Consider the following 20,912-nt stretch of genomic DNA (forward strand, 5'->3'; position numbering starts at 1 on the left):
CATAAGGAGGTCCCCAAGTCACTGCTGCCTTCTTGGCGCTGGCTTCCCATCCATACTTGTCAGTTTCATACTTCTCTTTCTCTGCCCAGCACGAAAGATCATATTTGGAAGGAGAAAACAGGTTCCTACTGTGCCAAAAGCATTAATATATCAGTTGCTAGGTAACTTACACATTGTGGGGCCAATAAACTGCTGTTACCTGGCAGTGGATCACCCAGAGAAAGATGTGATCCTTGTGGGATAATCTCATGGTAGGAGGGGCATTATAGATGGTTTGGCTTGGAGAGAGCTTCTCCCCAGTGTGTGAAATTTGCAGGCAGAGTGAACAGGCTTTAAAGGGGCCAGGCTGCCTGTGGAGAAAAGTATCCACTGAGGTGGTAACTGTGAGCACTGCAGAAATGTGAAAGGGTTGAGCCATGGGTGTCATAGAAAAGAGTGAGAACCCAGGCACAGAAGACACAAGGTGCTGACTCAGGACTCTTGCTACTTCTGAAACCCCAACAGAAAGCAGTTGGGTGTTAGAGAAGGCAGGTGCAAACTGCTCAAGAAAATGCTTTGCCTGGTCAGTCTCCTTGGACCTACTCTGTGCTAATCTATCACACAATCCTGTAACACATGGATAGTATAGATCATTAATGAAGCTCTGCTTACCGCTTAGCCTGATAGTCTGTGCCCATCATTAGCAGAAGATATGCAAAATGTTTACACTTTCTTCTTTCTCTCTACTTTATGTCTTTTCTTCTGATTTGGGAACTAGTACGTGACTAGGCCATTGTATTTAGAGCAAGTTAATGAGTTCCTAGAAGGATGGCTCTGGCAGAGCTGCTTGTACCAGGAACTCTTAAGCATCGATTTCAAGCTGGTGCTGCCAAAGTAGCATAGGACCTAAGAGTGAGAGCCTCCTGCCTTCCCCTTCACAGCGCAGATGCGGCCCATTCCTAGTGTGCTGTGGTGTCATCTCTTTTCTTCCACTCATTCGTGTCAGTCAGCACAGACCTGACCATCGCAGCTGGGTCTCCGCTGACATGCTCCCTTTGTCTGACTACAGGAATAAGAGACTAGCTCATGGGGGGTCTTATCAGTCTTAGCTTCTCTTCACAGAAAGTTGGCTGTGTCTGCTACCTCACTGAAGCCAAATGGCTTAAAGTAGTTTGGGGTGTTTGGGGAAATGGATCTGGCCTGGGAGAGGGATGGAAAGGAAGCTCATCATAGCCATGAGCAGTGCTCACTCCCTCCTTTTGTTTTCTCTCTTTCTTTCTTTCTGCTTTGAGGCTGAGCCTCATGTCTCTGTGCTGTCTTTCAGTGGGAGAAGTTGCAGATGACCGCCAGTGAGCGCAGGAAGATCATGTGCTCAGTGACATTCCATGTCATTGCTATCACCTGTGTGGTCTGGTCTTTGTATGTGCTCATTGACCGCACAGCAGAGGAGATCAAGCAGGGTCAGGTGACAGGTGAGTGCATGGGCCATGAGGTGAGTGCTGTACACAGGTCCTGGGGCCCAAGGTTCTGAGGCTTTGTTTCTCTCGGGCTATAAACACCTATGATTTTGTAAAGGGTAAATACCGAGGAGGAGACACCAAGCATCCCTTTAGGTATTTCTCTGTGTCTTCAAAGCCAATGACATGAGATGAAATTTGAGACTCCCGAGAGAGCAGGGTAAACTACATTGAGAGCACTTCATGCTCCTTTTGGGAAGGGAGGATTTGATGAGTAAGAAATGTACAGACCGGTTGTGGGAGTTCAGAAGCTCTGTCCTATTTCCTTCTGACGTGAGACCTCCTGATGAGCTAACTGAGTCTCTCCCTGCAGGAATCCTAGAGTGGCCTTTCTGGACTAAGCTGGTAGTTGTGGCCATCGGCTTCACTGGAGGACTTCTCTTTATGTATGTTCAGTGCAAGGTGTACCTACAGTTATGGAAAAGACTCAAGGCTTATAATAGAGTGATCTATGTTCAGAACTGTCCAGAAACAAGTAAAAAGAATATTTTTGAAAAGTCTGCACTAACAGAGCCCACCCTTGAAAATAAAGAAGGACATGGAATGTGTCATTCCACCACAAATTCTTCTTGTACAGAGCCTGAAGACACTGGAGCAGAAATTATTAACGTCTGACCATGAGGGTGTCATGTCCTTGATGTCCACCAACAGCCGAAGGAATTTGTTTACTGCCAGTTGTGTTCCTTCCTTCTGTCGTTTAATAGCATAGATTGGGCAGGTGACCATTTATAGTGGCCTCTCTTTTTCTCAACCCTCCATGGTGTGAATGTCCTAGAATTCCTGTGGGGCAGGTACCACTGGGTCCTATTCTGCCAGGTTTCTCTGTGGTCTGGGAAGGTGGGAGACCCCATGTATCCATGATAAGGAGCTGGTTGAGTTCCAGTCCCTGGTCTTGAGCAGACTGTGGAAGTAAAAAGCTAAAGCAGAGGACGGAATGGCATGGGGGAGATGGGTGGTGGAGGATCCCCAGAGGACAGAGCAACATGGTACAGCGAGGGCTGCTGGTGGGGGAGGGTTCCCTCTCACAAGAGCTAGGGCTGGGAAGGGAGTAGTGCCTATAAACACCAACCCCTGCCTCGCTCAGCTGATGCTGCCACCTTGCTCTGGGGCAAATAAAAGATAAAGCCTTGGGGCCCTGTGTCTGCTGGTGTGTGACTCACTGAGCAAACAGCACTTTATGAAAGTTTTTATTTTGGAATTTCTGTGTCTAATGGGAGTGACACTTTTAAAAGCGTGTCACATTTAGAATTGTTCTCTTTATTGCCTGTTATCTCTTTGCATCAAAATTGAACTGAAACCATTTCTGCCTTATATATTCTGAGTAGTAGATGTCCTTCCATGTCCAGAAAAGACTCGAGACTTAAAGCAAGACAGAAAGGTCTGAAACTTCATGGAAATTAATGGATGCTAAGGGTGCAATTCCTCTAGTTTTGAGCTGTTTCCTGAAAAGTCCTATTTCACAATCCCACCCATACATTTCTACATTGTGAGCGTTGAAATGTATGGGTTTTGAGATCTAATAGATCTGAATCAGGGTGAGCATTTACAAAATGCTCCTTTGACTGACAGATGTCTCCAGGTGGAGTGGACACACATTGGGGACACCCCTGTGATCCACCTCTGCTGTCCACTGTGCTGACAAAGTTCTGTGGAATCACTGTTGAGGGCTGGGATGAGGCCTTGGCATGAGCAGTCAGCTGACTGCATGAGCTACTGTCTCACTGGCTGGGCCCATACCCACTTACTGCCTTAACCAACTTGACAGGATCATTAGGGTCCTTAGCACCACACGTGATCTATTCTGTCTTTGGGGTTACCTCCTGCACTATTTTTCACAAGACAGACAAAACCAAATCACTATTGCTAAATGGCCTTTTGCCCCTTTAAAAAGTCTGTTGAACATTTTTTATCTTGAAGGCCATTGTCACAGTGCCAGGCAATAGTCAACTTACAGTGTGACAAAGAGGAACCACAGAAGTATACTCTCCAAGTGGCTGTTGTCGGCTACAGGGTCTTCAGATTCTCCTAAGGTGGCCAGGGCAATGCCTAGGGTCTTGTCCATCTCCCTGAGCTTTGGCTGCTTCACCTGTCTTCTTCAGAGCCTGAGACAAACCGAAGATGAATCTTTCATAGTTCCTAGTAGAAGCCCTATGTTTAGTTTTCAGAGGCAGGTGGAAGCTAGAAGGCTTGTGGAAGCAAGTTCTGTCCTGTTGTCCCCTGTCTTCTCTCTGGAGTCATGGGGTTCAGTTGTGGAGCTGTTCTGCCAGGGCTTCCAGCCACTATCTAATGGGCCCACCCTTAGGTCAGCCTGCCCTCTCTCTCCCAGACCACATGAGCCTCCCTGTGCTCACTGTGCCCCAAAGTGCAATTACTCACACTCAGTGAGGACACCAGGCAGCTACAGACTGCCCACTAAGCCCTGACTGTTCCTTTCAGCAGCAGCTGCGGCTGAATCTCTGATCCTGTCCATCTGTCTGTGACATGATGCTCCAACTGTGGGTGGGCAGTCACATGAAGATGGAGGCTTTTGTAGAAGAGAGTGTAGCTCAATGGGGGTTATCTCTGCACAGCTGCCCCAGGGGTCTTGTACTCCCACATAGATAAGGTGGCTTTGGAACCATGACTTTCATGTTGTTCTCTTCATTTCAGGAAGGCCTAATGCTATCTCTTCTCGGGCTTCTCTGATGAACTCTGTGCTTCATCCTTCTTCCCCTGGCAGCCACCCCTTGCTTGTTTTCCCCGAAGGTTCTCTGATCTAGTGAACAACTACACATCGGTGACTCAGTGCAGGAGACTGGCAAAGCATGGCTGTGAAGTGTCTGGCAGAGCTCTGGGTCTGCCCAGGCTCTCTCAAGTCCTTGGCCTCTGAGGAATTTTGCAGTTATCTGTCTACCACATTGCTTCTCACATGAAGCTTAGATGTAGTGGGAAGATGGCATGTAGCTGGACCAAGCAGATCTAAGATGAGGCCTCAGGGCCAGGAGGGCTTGTGCTTGTGGGTCAAATGAAGAAGGAAGTAGTCTCAGGGTGTCACTGGCAGCCCTCTCTCTAACTTGGCCTTTACCCCATATGTCATAGACCCATTCAACTTTAGCTTTGACTTTAGCTGCCACAAGTGAGTAGTTGGGGGTTGTGCTCAAGTGTATCACAAGAGTTTCCTGGAAATGTAAACATTCTCTTCCTAGTATAAGTCTCTCTGACTCTCCTTTCCGGCTTCAGTACACTCCTCAGTCATGTAGGCTTAGTAGTTTCCAAACCTGTGGTTGGGTCCAAGTGGACACAGGTGTGCAGGCTCAGGCAGTTGGGGATAGGACAGTTCAAGGCCTAGGGTAGTGTCTTAAGTGACAGGAGAGAGAAGGCTGTGTGGGCAGGGTGAAGAGCTGTAATCTTGTGGGTGTGGTTAGATGCACAGGTATATGAAATACTACCTGTTCAAATCTGGTTTGAAATAATGCAGCTTCTAGCTGCAACTCAAGGAAAGCCCAAAGCATAGGGAGATAAAGGCACTTGTCTGTGTCAGGAGTGAGTAACGAAGGCGTGTAACTGGTGCACATTTAGATGCAATGTTTCAAGTTGATTGTTAATAAAAACCAAATTTACACTGGTGTGTGTAGTGTAGTTTCTAAAAAGCACTTCACATTTTAAATTTTTCTTGGAAAATTTCTAGTAATCTAAATGTCTAATTTTTTAATCTTTTTGTGTATGTTCATTGTTTCTCAGTATTACTGCTTGAATAATTCTCTGTACAGGGGATTTGTTTGTGCTATACATGGGGTGACTACAGGTAGCAATAAAGCCTTTCTTTACAAAGGAATTTTGTGATGAGAGTGTTTTACAGTGGGGAAGCTAGGATACCCTTTCTAGCCCACACATCAGTAAAGAATAATGAGGCCATAGAGAAAGGGGGTCCAGAAGTAAATGGCTGGGAGTAAAAGGGGATTTGAATTGATGCTAAGATCCATGCGATATTTGTTTTAGTGTCTGAGTTACTTCACTTAGTCATTACAAACCCGCCATAAGAGATCAAGCATCAGCCAGATGCCCTGCTGGAAGGAAGAGGAGGGTATGCAGACACTGATGCCTCTGCTAGCCTGTGGCATTGGAATAGATGAGGTGGGTGCCCTGTCCTTCCAGGGCTCTGTTCTTTAGGGGAAGGCCATTTATTCATGAAGGCAACAGCAGAGACAAGGAAACAGCCTAGATGTCCTTTCGCTGGTGAATGGATAATGAAGATGTGGTACCTATCTATAATGGGATTTTGTTCCGCTGCAAAAAACTATAAAATCTGCAGATAAATGGGTGGAAATGCTGTATTAAGTGAATGACACAGACACATGCTACGTGTCTCACTCATGTGGATCGTAGCATAAATTCAGATCTTTAGGTTTGTGTGTTTAATTTTGAATACCTATAGGTCTACAAAACTAGAAAGGGCCACTGGTGTGGAGTGGGGGCAAAGATCTTGTGAGTTGGGGGAGGTAGTAGACCGGCTCTTTTATTGGTGATTGAAAAAGAACAGTGAATTTGGGGGGGGAGGGGTTTTAACTGGAACACAGAATGTGGAATGACACCTGTTTTAAGTGAACTTTATTTTAAAACAAACTCTTAATTCAAGAAGTTTCTCTAAGCACCTACTATATGCAAGCAATTGGAGGAAGCATAAATAGAATAAAGTTCCCCCGACCCAACCAGAACTGTCACTTATTCTGATGCACTGTTGCTACTGATTGAAAAGGCACTGAACTGGGCTTGGGGGCCACAGCTGCACATCCTGGCTCTGGGTGGGAGGTCCCTGAACTGTGTCCAGTGAAGACAGGAAGAAGTAGCATGTGCTGAAACTGTGTGATGTCTCCTCATCCTAGTTTACAACCAGACCACCTGGCCCCAAAAGCAGCACTGCTAGCTTAGAAGAGGCACCAGCTGCTGGAAGATATACCTGCAGCCTGCCAGGCAGGCTGGGATCTGGCTAATAAAGCCACTGGTCTCCCAGAGCACTGCTGGGGCAGGGAGGCAAGGCCTTAGATGGCTACACTGTTGGGAATCCTGTCTGGTGACAGGTAGTAGTAGGGGAGCTTTTTGTGCTTATTACGCTCGGCGATCACGCTGACGATGGCCTCCAGGTTCTTGCGGAATCGGATCATGGCTTCCTTCACTGGCTTCTCAGTGAAATGCTCCTCTGGGTACATGCCCAAAAACAGCTGAGAGTCAGACATGGAAAGATAGTGGGTGCCTTATAGACTGGTAGGCCTTGTCCAACCCTAAGAGGCTTCCTTTGGGAGGTGGAGGGGGGTAACTACTCAACTCTACCACCTTTGGCCTTTGCTACCCGCTAAGACTGATGCATCTGTGCATATGATGGAATACTACGTCTTCGGGACATAGATGGACCCGGGAAGCCACAGTGTTAGGTGAAAGAAGGAGATGCAGATACCATATATGGGATACTAAGAACTGCTGTCTCAACAGGTGCACTGGCACACACCCATCTTTAATCTCGGCGTTTGGGAGGCAGACGCTAGCAGGTCTCTCAGAGTTCCAGGCCAGCCAGGGCTACATAGTGAAGCCCTATCTTAAAAAGTAAGTCCTGCCTCATCATCTCGAAGAAGTTAACAGAGAGGAGGGAAAAAAGGCAAATCAGTGTATTTAAAAGAGGCCTGAATAATGTTCTACAGCATGGCAGGGTAGTTAATGCTGTAGTGTATATCTCTAAACTAGAAGGTTCTGAATGTTACACCAGGAAAGTGATTTGTTTGGGGTGATAGGTCAGAGGTTATACCTGAACAGCATCAATGTATACAAACAACACACTTATCTCAAATATGCAAGTTACTCTGTCAATTTTTTAAAAACTTAGATTATACAAATGCCACCTCCTTTTTCCTATGAATGGCTCAGGGCTGTGGATTTTAAAGGAAGTTGCTTTCTTGTTGCCTGGTGGTTTTTAAGACATGGAAAGGTGCAGGGGAACCTGGAGGGTCCCAGCTCTGAAAGTTCTGTGGCCATAGGGTCCTGTCGACCTGCCCATTGTCTTTCTCAACTTCCTTTTGAGGCTTGAGACAGGCAGGTGTCCTGGCCATCGAGAGGTAGAAGGTGGGCATCCTGCAGGGTAATGTGCTTACACCAATGTCTACAAAGTGTTCAGTGGCTGGAAGGGGAGTGGGATCTGGGGTTTAGTTTTCGGAAGTTAAGTCAGACTTGACATCCTTTGACCAGGATGTCATCCTTTGTCTGCTAGGAGCAGCTCCTCTGGTCATACTGAACCAGCACATTAGCAGGTCTGGGACAAGCTGAAGGTACTTTGGTGGGAACAGTCCTGAGACATTGCAAAGAGCTGATTCCACCAAGACCTTCACGTAGCATAGCTGTGAAGCATACCTAAGCTTACCTAGATGGAACCAGGAAGCTCTAATTCTCCCTGTGGGAAGTCAGGAAACCACATGGAAGAGATTTATCAACAACTGGGTATGGAGTATGGGGTGATATCACACACGCACCCCTTTGGTGACTTGGAACAGAGCCTATGCCTCCCACTGCCAGCCTGCCCTCGGCTCAGGTCCAGGCCTGAGGGCCTGGGGTGGAGTAACCCCACCCCCCACCTTCTAGCAGCTCCACCTTAGAAATCAGGATTCTTGGCTGCAGGTTTCCAGCTTGAGCCAGAGCCCCAAAGCTGTGGGCTGGAGAATGGGTTGAAACTAAACTGTTTCCAGCAATGCCTGGTCTCACCTCATTTTCTTGAAACTGGCTCAAGGCCCACACTGCACCTAGATGCCAACATGAGCGGCCACGGTCTGGTAGAGTATCCACGATCTGCTCGATGGTGACCACACCCTTGGCTGTGGGTGGTGGGGCCCGCATAGTTGGAGGAGCGTTGGGGATCCAGGAGCACCAGTCATACTGTGAGAGCAACACCAACAGCGTGGGTACCCAAGAAGCCCAATAGCTGCCCACCTCGGATCCACATGCCTACCATTTCCTTGGTTCCTAGGGAACCTGCTTAGCAGACTCCACCCCTCTCTGTGGGTACCACCCACCTCTTTGATGTCCCCACCACTCCTGTCTTGGCCCTCCCCTCTCTTGGTTTCCCAAGCTACACCTTTGACATGTCACCATATCACTTTTGTTCCCCTCCTTTGCTACCCACCTTGCCTTTCTTCCAGGATTCCCAAGCCTCCCTCCCCAGACCCTGTCCCTTCTTTCCAGGGCCTATACAACTGGCCCAGCCAGGTGGGTGCCTCAGGCGTGCATACAGAATTCATGCCTGCTACTGCTGGTTCCAGGCTCAGAAGCTGCATGGTGATGGGAAGGCCAGTAGGGCAAGAACCTGGACTGGGGGTGGAGAATTAGGGGTGGTTCCCACTGGGAGGGACCTAAGACAGTTCTCCCCCAAGAAAGGACTAGCTAGACCTACCTGGCCAAAGTTTACAGCTGCATGCTGGGCAGAGGCCGTAAAGATCACCACTGTCAGGTACTCAGACAACTTCTCCCTGCTCTTGATGGACTTGGGGAAACCTAAAACAGAGCCACAGACCATGAGTTCATGTCTGTTAGGTACACCCACCTCTGCTTCTATCCTGGCTCCCTAACCTCACTTTACAAGATGCTCAGAGGCTCAGAGAAAGGGAGGCTGGCTGCTCTGAGGGAAGCTCTCAGACTGATGGGTACCTGGGAGCAGGGGTTGGGTACCGTTGGGGGCGGAGTCACCTGCCTTCTGTTCCTCATGACTTTGAGATGCACACATGCCCTGGGAATCGTGGCAGCCTACCTGAGGCCTTTTTGCCCCGCATGCCGTACACGTAAACATCCGTCACGAAGTCCTGCAATTCATGGTCTTCCTCCACCACCTGGTCATTCTCATAGTAGATGTTTACCACCTCAGTTGTGAACCTGATTCAGGAGGGCTAGCAGGAGTGGGTGTCCAGCAGGTCCCTCTCCCAATCCTATCAGTTCTTAATGTCTGACTCTGGATGTCCTCCGCCCTCCCCCCCCCCATCAACAGCCAACCCAGGAGCAGGCTTGCCGCATCATTCTCTTCTTTAGGGTTTCCCCTTCCCACAGAACCTGGCCACACTCACGACTGGATAGCCTCCCAGACGAGCAGTCCATCATCACGATAGAAGTAGTAAGGGATGTCCTCAGTGTTGTCCATGCCCCGGGCCTTGATGGCCTCCGGGAAGCACAGGGAGGAATAGGTCAGGTCCTGGACAGCCCTCTGCACCATCTGCACGTGCCCACCACCCCCGGTGGCGTTGGCCTGGTGAGAGAGCAGAGAGCCTGAGCTTGGTTGCTTTTCCTGACAGCTGTCTATATCCAGACCTCCTAGATTCATCTGTAAGGGACTTGGAGGCCAGTGGGGTGGCTGGGCATAGAGAGGACAGCCTGTGTCCTGTGAGGTGGAGTGGGAGAACTGTTCAATTTTAAGCAGGCCATGCTCCCACTCCCATGACGGGGTGACATGCACTGAACACTGTATAGCTGCAACAGAGAGAACAGGCTTTTGTACAGAACATAGCTTTGGGCATCTGATCAGCTTTGAAGAACTGGGAACATCAAAGGACCTGGGTAGGCAATTATTGGGCAGTTCTGTTCAAATGCCCTAAAGGTCACAGGCAGGGTGACAGGGATATGGTAGTGTGGGAGAAGTCACAGGTGGCTTGTGTGGAGGAGGCTCAGACACTGGAACTGGACAGGATACATAAAAAGGTGACAGAGACACACAGGGAAGAGAGCTGGCTGTGGTGTTGGTGGAAGGGCCAGACCTCAGATAGGAGTGGAGCCACAAGGCAGAGCTTGTCCAGGCTCCGCATGAAGAGAGGGCACTCACCTTGTCAAAAAGGCCATACTCGCAGATAAGTTGTTCCCGGGCCTTAGTGTTGATAGCAATGGTGAACCTCACATGGGCTACCAGCAGCTGGGTGGAGGAGAAATCTCACTGAGGATCTTGGTCCTCACTCAGCACTCCCAGGCCAGCCCAGGCCAGCCCACAGTGCAGGGGTCACTCTGGCCACAGAGAGGAAGTGAAAGGTCTGTGTGTAGACCTTCCTGCCCTGTAGCCATAGGAGGCTGTGGCCACCACTGGGATGCTTAGGAGTAAGGGCCCTGGTGCTTGCCTCTTAATACACTGTGAACAGATCCTGACCATCATCCTCTAGGGCAGAAGCTCTGCTTTGACCTAAGCTACAACGAAGAGACCAAAGCACCAGCTTTCTTTTCTTTTTTTGTTTTATGGTTTTTCTAGACAGAGTTCCTCTATGTATGTAGCCCTGGATGTACCGGAACTCAGTCTGTAGACCAGGCTGGCCTTGAACTCAGAAATCTGCCTGCCTCTGCAATCCCAAGTGCTGGCATTAAAGACATGTGCCACCACCACCACCACCACCACCACCGCCTGGCTTAGCAGCAGTACTTTTTAGCCTGTAGTTGACCCAACAATCAAAGTGCTGGCAGCATTTGGGAAGAGAAGGAAAGTGATTTAACTGCCCTCTCAAACTCTTCTTCCTGGCCAGCACGGCTGTGACAGGCTCCTGTGACTTGGCCCTTGAGTGTCTGTCCTAGGCCCCTCTTTGCAACCTACTCCTAGCTATCACCCCCCCTCACACACACACACTGGGATGCCAGCTACTCTGTTAGATACTCTTTCCTTGTAGGTAGCACCACAGCTGGCTGTACCTTGAAAAGGGGGTGCACAGCAGGCAGTTGGCGGTACATGGCAATCCCAAACACCTCAGACACCAGATGCATGCGCAGAAGGTGGGTGACCGTTTGATGGACATGGAAGTCACTGGAACGCACCCAGATTTTGGCCAAAAGCCAGTCGTATTTTGAATCCGTAGGGAGGAAAATTGGGTTCTTCTCTCCGGGGGTTTGGCTGAGCTGGTATGTTGAAGAAAGAGAAAACACCGCTTTATTTCTCCTTTGTAGCTGTGGGAGAGCCCAGCCTCTGGGGAAGTTCCACAAGAATCCAAACATCAACCAACCATGACTTTCACAAGAAGCATGTGGGGAGTGGAGGGCCCTAGTGATGTCTCACAATCTGTTTGTGAGCTGTAGGTTCCTTGTCTGTAACTTGAGGACAGTGGTAAAGACCTCAGGGAAGGAGCCAGCTGCTGCAAGGGGCTGTGACCCATGCTTCACTCCGCGGCAGTCCCCAGTGCCTGGCATCTTCTCACTCTACCCACCTCTACTCAGCAGTTCCCTCCATCCCCCTCCCTGACACCCTGACCTTGAGTGCTGTGTTCCACAGGCTTAGCTCCTTCTGGGCCAAGGCTGGGGTGTCATGCTGCTGAGTCCCCTTTTGCAAATCAGGACTTGCAGCTGGAGACCTGCTCTGAGCCCCAGCTTTAAAACCAGATACACAGGGGCCCAGCTTGCCTTTGCCCTTCCAGTTTCACTCCATGCTTGGGATTTTTCTCTAAAATGTAAAGAATTTGTTTTCTGTTCTCTTAAAAAACCCCATCTCTTTAAAGACAGAAAATAAGGCCCCTGAGCAGACTTAACCGTATCCCCCTAACTAATAGGGAAGATGGTTTTGCGGTTCAAATATGATGTCCCCATAGGCTTGTGTATTTGAACACTTGGTCACGAGCTGGCAGTACTATTTTGGAAGGTTTGGAAACTTTAAAAGGTGGACCTTGCTGATTTAGCTACTGGCACCACTGTATAAGGTGGAGTGTAAGTGGTGTGTGTGTGTGTGTGTGTGTGTGTGTGTGTGTGTGTGTGTGTCCATGCTCATGCGCACATGCGGTGCTAGTTGTCAAACCTAGGAACTTACCCATGCAAGGCAAGCACTTTACTGCTTAGCCACACTGTCAGCGCCCGCTCATTGCTCTTAACAGTCTTCGTTTCAGAACCTGGGGGTAAGATCCCCCATGAGTCTGGAAGGTGGCCATCAAGCCACCTCATCTTTTCAGACACAGAAACTTTTAAAGACCTAACAATCTGGATGACGCAGGAGAGCAATGTGCCAGGAGCAGGTTCTTTAGCCATTAAGGGGCACTTCTAGAGCTTATAGAGACTTCTAGCAGAGGCCTGGGGGCAGATTTAGCTACATGTCTCTAATATGGAAGATGGTTTTTCAGTTTAAATGTGATGTCCCCGTAGGCTCGATTGTTTGAACATTTGGTTGCTAGCTGGCAGTACTGTTTTGGAAGGTTTGGAACTTTTAGGAGCTGGAACCTTGGGCTTTGGGGTTCCACAGACTGGCCCCACTTTCTACTTGCTTCCTGGATTATAAATGGAACCAACCACCTCCTACTTCTGCAGCCATGCCTTACCTTTCACAATGAACTATATTCCCTTAAGCTGAGCACCAAAATAACTCTCCCTTCCTTAAACTGTTTTCATTAGAGAGGCTATAAGCGCCTTCCTGATGTGTCTCTCCATCCAAAGTAGCACTAGCCAATAGAAATATAATGCAAGTAACACAAATTCAAATTTCCAAGAAGCCACCTTTTAACATTTTATTTTTGTCAGCCATATTTTCTTTAAAAGAAAAGGAAACACATAACCCTGGGGTAAATATTTATCTCACCCACTTTTCTACAACATGAAATCGTTCTGAAATTAGTCCTGGCAGATTCCATTCCTTTCCTCTTCTTCTAAGTCTTTGGATTGTGGACACTCAGAATTTACACTGAGACTAGATCTGGATTAGCTGCATCTCAAAAACGCCAGAGCAAGGAGAGTACTATGTCCTAAGCCACTATGCCTTGGGGGAGAAGACAGGACAACTAGAGGAGCAGTTGAATCCCACTGCCTGGGGATGAGCAAGAAGGGCAGGGAGACACTACCAACCCTCACAGTATTCTCACCACTTGTTAATTAATGGATTTGTCCTCTACCATTAGGAGAGAATTTCAGAGTACTTAAGTGATCAGGTTTAAGCAGAACTCTGTACATGTGTCCCAACAGGACAAAACACTGGCCATTTCCAGACAGTCCTGGTGAGCAAGGTCCTCAGAGGACTGCTCCTCCCAATGGTCACTCCGTTTTTGTAGCTGCGCGGTCCACAGACAGCCACCCCTGAGTCTGCTTTCTAGAGCACGTAGACCACCTGTCCTACTCAGGCATTCTCAGACACTGACTCCAGAGGCATTCTGCTGTGTCCTAAGGTTTGACTTGTGTGCTATCAGAAAATCCTCACCACGGCCTGACCAACAGTTCTTCCTCGTCCTTCCTATTCTGCAAAGAGAGAAAGTGAGGCTCTGGGTGACTCAGCCACTCTCCGGGTCACACTGAGTAGGGATGTTCATAGCTCTGCCTGCTGTAACCCCATCACACTGTAGCTCCTCTCTCTGTCTGACCATGCCACTCAAGTCCATGGTGGGCTTTTATACACAGTCTGCTCCATCCTCCACCCACCCCTCCAGACTTGTTCTCTCCCAGGTCTTCTAGAATATGCCCAGAACAATGCATTCACATTATTTTAAATGCTTTTGAATGAGGTCATCTTTTATTTCTAAGTAGAAAATAACATCTACCTATTATTTTAAACTACCCCAGCATTTACAGAAGAGTCCAAGAAATAGTGAGTGAGAATGTCACCTCTTGTTCAGCCAGAAAGGGTCGCTGCTTCCCTAGGTCTTTGCATATGTGTGTATTTGTGTCTAGTTTTCATAGACAGAACCTTACTATGAGAAACGTAGGCCTATCCTTACAATCTCCAACCTGTGCACAGCCTGGTGACCCTGCGTCCTGTGTTTTACCAAGTCAACACCATTGTCTACCCATGTGAAGTATATGGTTTGTGGTATGCTGTGTTCCTGCATTCACTTTGCATCGATGAGCTGATGTCGTCCATAGTCCATGTCTTCCTTTTCTACTTTGGTACTAACCCTGGGAAGGACCAAGTCAGCTGAGAGTGGACGCAGTCCTCTTTGAAGGTGCATGGTGCTGCAGTGTTTCCTGCCTTGGACGTGGTTTCACATCCTCAACCACTCCTATGTTCAGTCTCTCTGCAGCCTCACACCCAAACTGGAGCCATGATCTCCATCCTCTAGAATGGTGCTCTGTTCATCCTCAAAAAGGCTGAATCAGTGCAGTTTTGGCAGAGAACCTCTCAACACTTGCCAGCCTCAATACGGAGACCCATGGATCTCTTACAGCCCAGCCTGAAATCCAGCCTGTTACAGCAGCTGTGGACCCTGCTCAAGGGTTGGCCCAGTAACTGCTCGGCTACCACTGCCCTGGGCTGCATTAATTCTTCTGGGCAGCCATAGAGAAAGGGTTAACCATGTCCTGTGACTTGTCCAATACCTTACTTCCTGCTAACAACCAAAAGAGCTGAGATCTGAGTCAGGCCCCTGGCTCTAATAAATACATGTCTGGGGCAAGCTAGTTCAGAACACCTGTCAGTAGTAATTCATCCCTCTTCTGGCAGCTTCCAGTGGTGATTTCCCACATCCCCTGTGCCTTCATTTGATGCTTCAGCTTCTTACACACAGAGCTTTCTCTGATAAGAGGCTCAGGACTCTTATCAGAGTCTTATCTGGAGCGCAGAGGGGTGGGGACCTGGGAAGGTGGGGGTATAGATATTCAGTCAACCGAATTAATTAATTAATTAATTAATTAGACAGTGGGCATTACTCTGTAGCCCAGGCTGATCTTGAACCAACAACCTGGGATTATAAACATAAGCTAAACGTCAGGATTGAGACAGATGGCTTGAACCTCAGCTCTGTGGCTTACTATGGGCACCTGTACTTTAGTCTCCTGGCCTGGGAAAGATGACTGAGAGCAGTAAGGTGGTAATTACAAATGGAGACAGGTAGTGCGTGAAACCCAATGATCATATGTGCTAGGATCCAGAACATTTAGTATGTCAGCGATACATACGCTTCTTTATGTGGTAAGTCTCTCCTCCAGGTCTGCAGTCATACTGAACACAACAAAAGTTCTAAATTGCTCTTCCTGTGGTTCAGAGGTTTATTTGAATCTAACGAATTTGCTGGAAAATTAAAAATGGGTCACAGTTTTACCGCTTCTTGGTCTTTTGGCTAAGATCAAGCTTAGTGTCTATTCTTAGGCACTTAACATTCAGCAGTTTTCGGGATTTCTAAGCTTTCCCAGGAAAAGGCTTTTGGACTGTATCGAGACCTGCACATCACTGATATTACTCCTTTTACACCCAGTGTCCAGGTCACAGACACTGTGTGCTAAATGCTTAACTTTCTATCCCCCATGGAGTCTCTGTAAAGCCCTATCCCCCAGGGACTTTCACTTAGACATGCTTCGCCTCTCTTACCCTCTTTATTGTTGTCTGAACATTAGCTCTCTTAGCGCAGGTAGATGAAGCCCTGTCCCACCCCACCCCCAACCATGAGACTGCTCCCATGGCTCTCCACTGTCCTCTGGGCTGCAAGAATCTACTTGTATGGAAGACAATGTTCCAGGACTGGTGAGGTCTCCGACATAGCTCAGTGGCTTCTGTTTGCAGCTTAACCCCTAGCTTCACCTAGCTGGCTTGTGTGGGCATGCCAAGTTGGGAACAGTCGTCAGGAGGTGGGTGGGAGGAGAAGCATGTCACTGCAGGACAAGCCCTCCTCAGTGCTTAGACTCAGGAGGGAATTTCTCAAAGGTACCTGGAAAAGCTACTGTCTGCCTCTGGTGGAGACAGTCATTTCACAGCAGCAGTGAGTCCCAATAGCTAATTTCTCTCTCCCACCCCAGAGAAAACTCGAGTGGGAGCTTTTAGTGCCCCTCAACGGAATGGATGGTGCTACCCCAGAACACCCCCCCACCCCTCCACCCCCACCCCCAGCCCTTGAGGTACAAGTTATACAGAAGGACTGGAGCTCAACAGCCACCTACCTGGATGGCGATGGGAACAATCTTGTTGGCGAGGTTCTTATACAGCAGGCAGATGGGGGCAGCCAGGAACTGGTGGGTACAGGGGTCCGTTTTGTTAGCATCGATGCCATCCAGTAGCTCGTAATCAACGATGAAAACGTTCCCCGCCTGTGGGAGGCGGCCAAATACATTCAAGCTACTTTAAGCAGAAATGGACCCGAGAGCCAGGCCAGGGGTAGGATGTGACCAATGGTCTTCAGGACATGTGCGTTGCACCCCCATACATACACACACACACCCCTTCCCTGTAATTCAGTGTGTAACAAACACTAGAAGCTGTTTTTACTAAGAATGAATGATTCCTCACTTGACTGTGCAGAGTAACTAAATGCAGGGCGACAGCCTGCTAGTCCTGCCTTGTCAGACCCTTGCCGACTCTGTGAGTCAGCCTGCTAACCATTGAAGCCTGTCTACCCTAATTTCCTCTCTCTTCAAGGGCAAGGGCACAAAGATAAGCCCTTATCTCTCCTTTTATATTAATATAAAAGTTAGTTTTACATTTACTATTCAATAGCAGCAATTCATTCATGTGTCCTATTCAACAGAATGAAAGTTCCCAGCTTCCTCCTTCATGGTTCAGAGGCTTATTTGAACCAAAATATTTGCTCAAAAATTTAAAATATGTCACAGTCTTGGGTCTCAGAAACAGGTAACCCCTACCAGGACAGACAGACAGACAAACAGAGATACACACACACACACACACACACACACACACACACACACACTTGTACCAGGATAACAATATTACAGACTGGAGCAGAAGTAATCATCTTGTGGAAACCAGATCCATCCTGTCAATCAGTAATGAAAACTTCTTTGGATTAGTTGCAGTACCAAAAACAATAGTCAAAGACTGGGACTTCCTATTAAACCACAACTTGTCCTCTGGCCCAGGACTTCCTCTATTTAAACTTAAAACTCATGACAGTGCCCCAAGGTGGATTTAGGGGTCACTGGACCCCGTTATCTCTTCCTTCCTGTGTGTCCATATTGATTAAATCTCTCTCTCTGCTTTTTCCTGTGTTACCTATCTCTTTTATTTGTGTGTGGGGCTGGGTGGCCAAACCTAGCCTGTCTGGGCCTTGGGAACCCGGCTTTTACCCTAAAACTTTGGGTACGAGTGGAATTCAAAACGCATGGGCCTGGTTCTCCAGCTCCAAAGCTGGTTTACATATTTATTTTCTACTTTCTAATTATTAATTTTCAAAGCCAAGATGAAAGACTGGCCACGACTAACTCAGGTTCATTGTAACTGGCAGCTGCTTGATGCCCACGAAAGATGTTGAAAGACCACGCCGAGGTGGTTTGATGAGGATAGAGGGGGTCGGTGGGAGAAGCCAGACACCCAGATGTTGCTGTAGGACTTCATTTAGATCAAGCTCAACACTGGGCAAATTAGCCATTGTCATTCAGGGCAGGGTCCTCCTGGAAAGGAAGAGATGGGAGGGGTGGGGCTGCTCTCTACAGATATGGGGAAAAACAGGGTTCTTGAAAGGTTTTTCTATTCATGTCCCCCCCCCCAATTTCATTAGAAAAGATTTTAAAAATATTTAGGGGTTGGTAATGTAGCTCAGTAGAAGAGAGCTTGCTAAAACATGTGAGGTTCTGGGCCCAAATCTCAATACTGAAAACAAAGCGATTCAAGAGCTTTGAGTTTAACATGTCACGGAGGTTGTCAAAGAAAGGTGTCGAGAATGATGGAGGGACCCATGAACTGTGCTGGTATGTTAGTTGGGGACAGTATAAGAGACAAGGTAGTATGTATGTAAGAGTCTAATCAGTACTGGCTGTTAGATTATTAGATTGTTGCCTCATGATCTAAACCACAGCAGAACACAATCATCCTGTGTTTGATGGGTCAGCTCGTACTGAAGATAACCCATAAGCCACCCTCCCTGGAGTTGATAGGGGCTTGCCAGTAAAAAGATGTGGCCTTGTCTTGGAGAACAGGCAAGGTCCTACTTTTGGGTGGCTAGGGACAACTGTGGTGGTTTAGGTCTTTCTCAGTTCTAAGATGTGCTTATTTCTGTGCACTGGGTGGGTGTAAGGAGTTATTATTATTGTTGCTGGCTGTCTGTATGTCTAGAAGTATGCCAGATCCCATGTAGGTCCTAATGAATGGGGAAGGACTCCCTACGTAGATCAGGACCCCAACTTCAGTTGGTTAAGTAACCTCCCAAAGTCACATAGGCAGGAAATTAGGGCTGAATGATCTGTGTTTGGAGTCTCGGTGTGGACTGGGTAACTAGACAGGGTGACCAGAGGCAACAGAGGCTACATCAACAGCTGGAGATGGAGGCCCAGTGGTGCTGGCTGCAATGGGGAATGAAGAAGACAATATGCTGAGGGTTGCTGTTAGGACTATCAGCAAGCAAAATAAAATCTAGCGTGGGAATGCCTGGCAGATGCCATCAGATACAAGCTGATTCAGTTTGAACTCTATCTGTCTCAAGACAAGATCAGCCTTGGAACTGGGGATGAGGGCTTGAGCCTGCAAGTGAGAGCCAGGAAAGACTGGCTTGGGAAGGTGTGTGAGGGACAGGTAGTACCTATGTTTCTAATTAGCAATAAATTCTACCTACACATCGTCTACATCTTTCTCCAGTTTCCTCACCTTTGCAAATTGGGTGACAGTTGGGTGAGCATGTGCAGAACACACCTATTACAGGGAATGACACAGTGCAAGTCCTCTTGTAATTATTGATATGGACATTGAACACACTGACACTGTGTTTACAGATGTGAGGATTGTGTAGATATAGCCCCTTTTGTGACTGCATGTGGTTTGCACAGTGCCCAAGACCCTCATGGATGCTGCGGCCAGGAAAAGAAAGAAACTACTGATTTCACACTGTCAATCAAACAAAACAGACAAGCCAGTAGTAGTCTGGGGATCAGCAAGCATTGGACAGCAGGAAGTGGCTACTGTGGAAAGACTAGGTCTTCAGCAAGCAGGCCTACCTGTACTTCCTGTTCTAAAGTGAGCTGCCGCTCTAGGCTGCACTCCACCATCTCTGTGGTCACTGGGAGCTTCTTGGGCAACTCTGTGCAGCGCTTGATGAGTACTGGGTTGCAGCCATTCAGGAACTGGTAGCCAAACATGAGGTCCTCCTGCCAGTGGTTCTTGACTCGCTCTGTGGAGAGAATACCCTCTAGATAGGATGGCTGGGCAGGATCCCATGATCCTGCAGGGGGACAAATCTTTGTAGGGAGCCCTTTTGGGGGACATCAGGATCTTCTCACATGCCATTCCCAGTTGCTGTGTCCCTACTCATTACTGAGTCAGGCTATGCAGCTAGTTTTCCTAGAGCTATGCCTTAGTGAACAGTAAGACTCCCGGGCACTTGCTCTTCTCAAGGTCTCTGGTCCTTCAGCCCAGCATGAAAAGAGAGGGGAGAGTGCTGGTCTCTTGCACTGAGGTCAGCACCTGTATCCAACCATTCCTGCCTCCTAAAGAAGTGATGACTGTCATGACAGTCCATCTGTTACTGTCCAGGACAGTGCCAGGGCTCCAACCAAACAAACTCTGGTTCTAAGATACCATTGCTTTAAATTTTATTTTTACTACTATTGTGTGTGTGTGTGTGTGTGTGTGTGTGTGTGTGTGTGTACACACGTGTGAGCAAGTGTGTGCACAGGTGTCTCCATAGACCAGAGACGTTGGATCCCCCTGTAGCTGAAGTTATTGGTGGCTGTGAGCCACCCAGTGTGGATGTTTGGAACTGCACTTGAATCCTCTGCAAGAGCAGAATTGCTCAGCCATCAGCTACTCTGATGAAGCCCAGTCCTGCCTTGGCTCTGTGTAGAAGAGCCACACATAATTTATGTATGTAAAGAAAAAAGTCCCAAGAGCCATGAGACTTCCGATGAAATGACGCGATGGTGCTTGGGTTGGATGTTTGCAAGTCTCAGACAGAAAAACAATCTCTCTCATCCACAGAACCACAAGATCCTTCTTACCAGAAATAGTGTTGCTGATTTTGACGAAGATTTTCTCGAAGTCAGCAAAGTCATGCCAGGAAGACTGGAACATGTGCATGAAGCGATTGATGAACAAGTTCTCCATCCTGCAAACCAGGGGACGGGTCACCTTGGCTGCCTACTATGCCTCTGCAGAGTGTCTTTACCTCATACTCGGGAGCCTCCTGATATCCCATGCAGTTCTAAGGGGTAGGTGCTGGCCTCATGGGACCAGGGAAGAAATTAGCCTGTAGCAGATGCTTTTCCTACTGTACCTCAGCTGTGTAAGAGATCAGGCCTGTACCCTCTGGAAGGGCTCTGGATCCCATCTCTGCTGTGTTCAGTCATTGCTATGCAGAGCACAAACCATAAATGGGGCAAGACTTAAACTCTCAAAACCTGTCCCTAGTGTACTCTTTCTGCAGTAAGGCTGCCTCTCCTAAGCTTTTCCAAATAGCTCACCAAATATTACCTACCCCAAGCCTATGAACATTTCTCACTTAAACCACACTCAACTCCCTGGCCCCCATTGGTTTGTGGTCATATTGTAATTCTAAATGCATTTAGCCCAACTGCAGAAGTCCCCAGAGTCTTGCAAGCTCAGCCCTG

General features: G+C 48.1%; 2 protein-coding genes across 9 annotated transcripts in view; one reads left to right on the forward strand and one right to left on the reverse strand.

Annotated features, from left to right (window-relative positions):
- The window catches only part of Marchf8 (membrane associated ring-CH-type finger 8), an 84,070-nt gene extending 78,760 nt beyond the window's left edge, over positions 1–5,310 (forward strand). For all 6 annotated transcript variants that reach the window (XM_034511572.2, XM_076940347.1, XM_034511574.2 and 3 more), the window contains 2 exons: positions 1,304–1,451; positions 1,810–5,310. In XM_034511572.2, the coding sequence (XP_034367463.1) occupies positions 1,304–1,451; positions 1,810–2,111 (450 nt within the window). In that variant the 3' untranslated portion in view covers positions 2,112–5,310. The remainder of the gene's footprint in view (positions 1–1,303; positions 1,452–1,809) is intronic.
- Positions 1–20,912, reverse strand: part of Alox5 (arachidonate 5-lipoxygenase) — a 55,125-nt gene that overhangs the window by 1,822 nt on the left and 32,391 nt on the right. For 2 of the 3 annotated variants that reach the window (XR_013112578.1, XM_076940346.1), the window contains exons 5-13: positions 20,304–20,410; positions 19,305–19,477; positions 16,302–16,448; positions 11,163–11,366; positions 10,318–10,404; positions 9,569–9,747; positions 9,259–9,380; positions 8,905–9,005; positions 8,220–8,390 (exon numbers count right to left, since the gene is read on the reverse strand). Coding sequence is in view for 2 of the 3 variants with exons in the window: in XM_076940346.1 (XP_076796461.1) it covers positions 8,220–8,390; positions 8,905–9,005; positions 9,259–9,380; positions 9,569–9,747; positions 10,318–10,404; positions 11,163–11,366; positions 16,302–16,448; positions 19,305–19,477; positions 20,304–20,410 (1,291 nt within the window). In the remaining variant the exon portion in view is untranslated. Of the gene's footprint in view, positions 1–2,587; positions 6,695–8,219; positions 8,391–8,904; positions 9,006–9,258; positions 9,381–9,568; positions 9,748–10,317; positions 10,405–11,162; positions 11,367–16,301; positions 16,449–19,304; positions 19,478–20,303; positions 20,411–20,912 lie in introns of those variants that run through there. The other variant, XM_034511620.2, reaches the window with a different exon arrangement.

The sequence above is a fragment of the Arvicanthis niloticus genome, chromosome 9 (genome assembly GCF_011762505.2).
Source record: "Arvicanthis niloticus isolate mArvNil1 chromosome 9, mArvNil1.pat.X, whole genome shotgun sequence".
NCBI lineage: Eukaryota > Metazoa > Chordata > Mammalia > Rodentia > Muridae > Arvicanthis > Arvicanthis niloticus.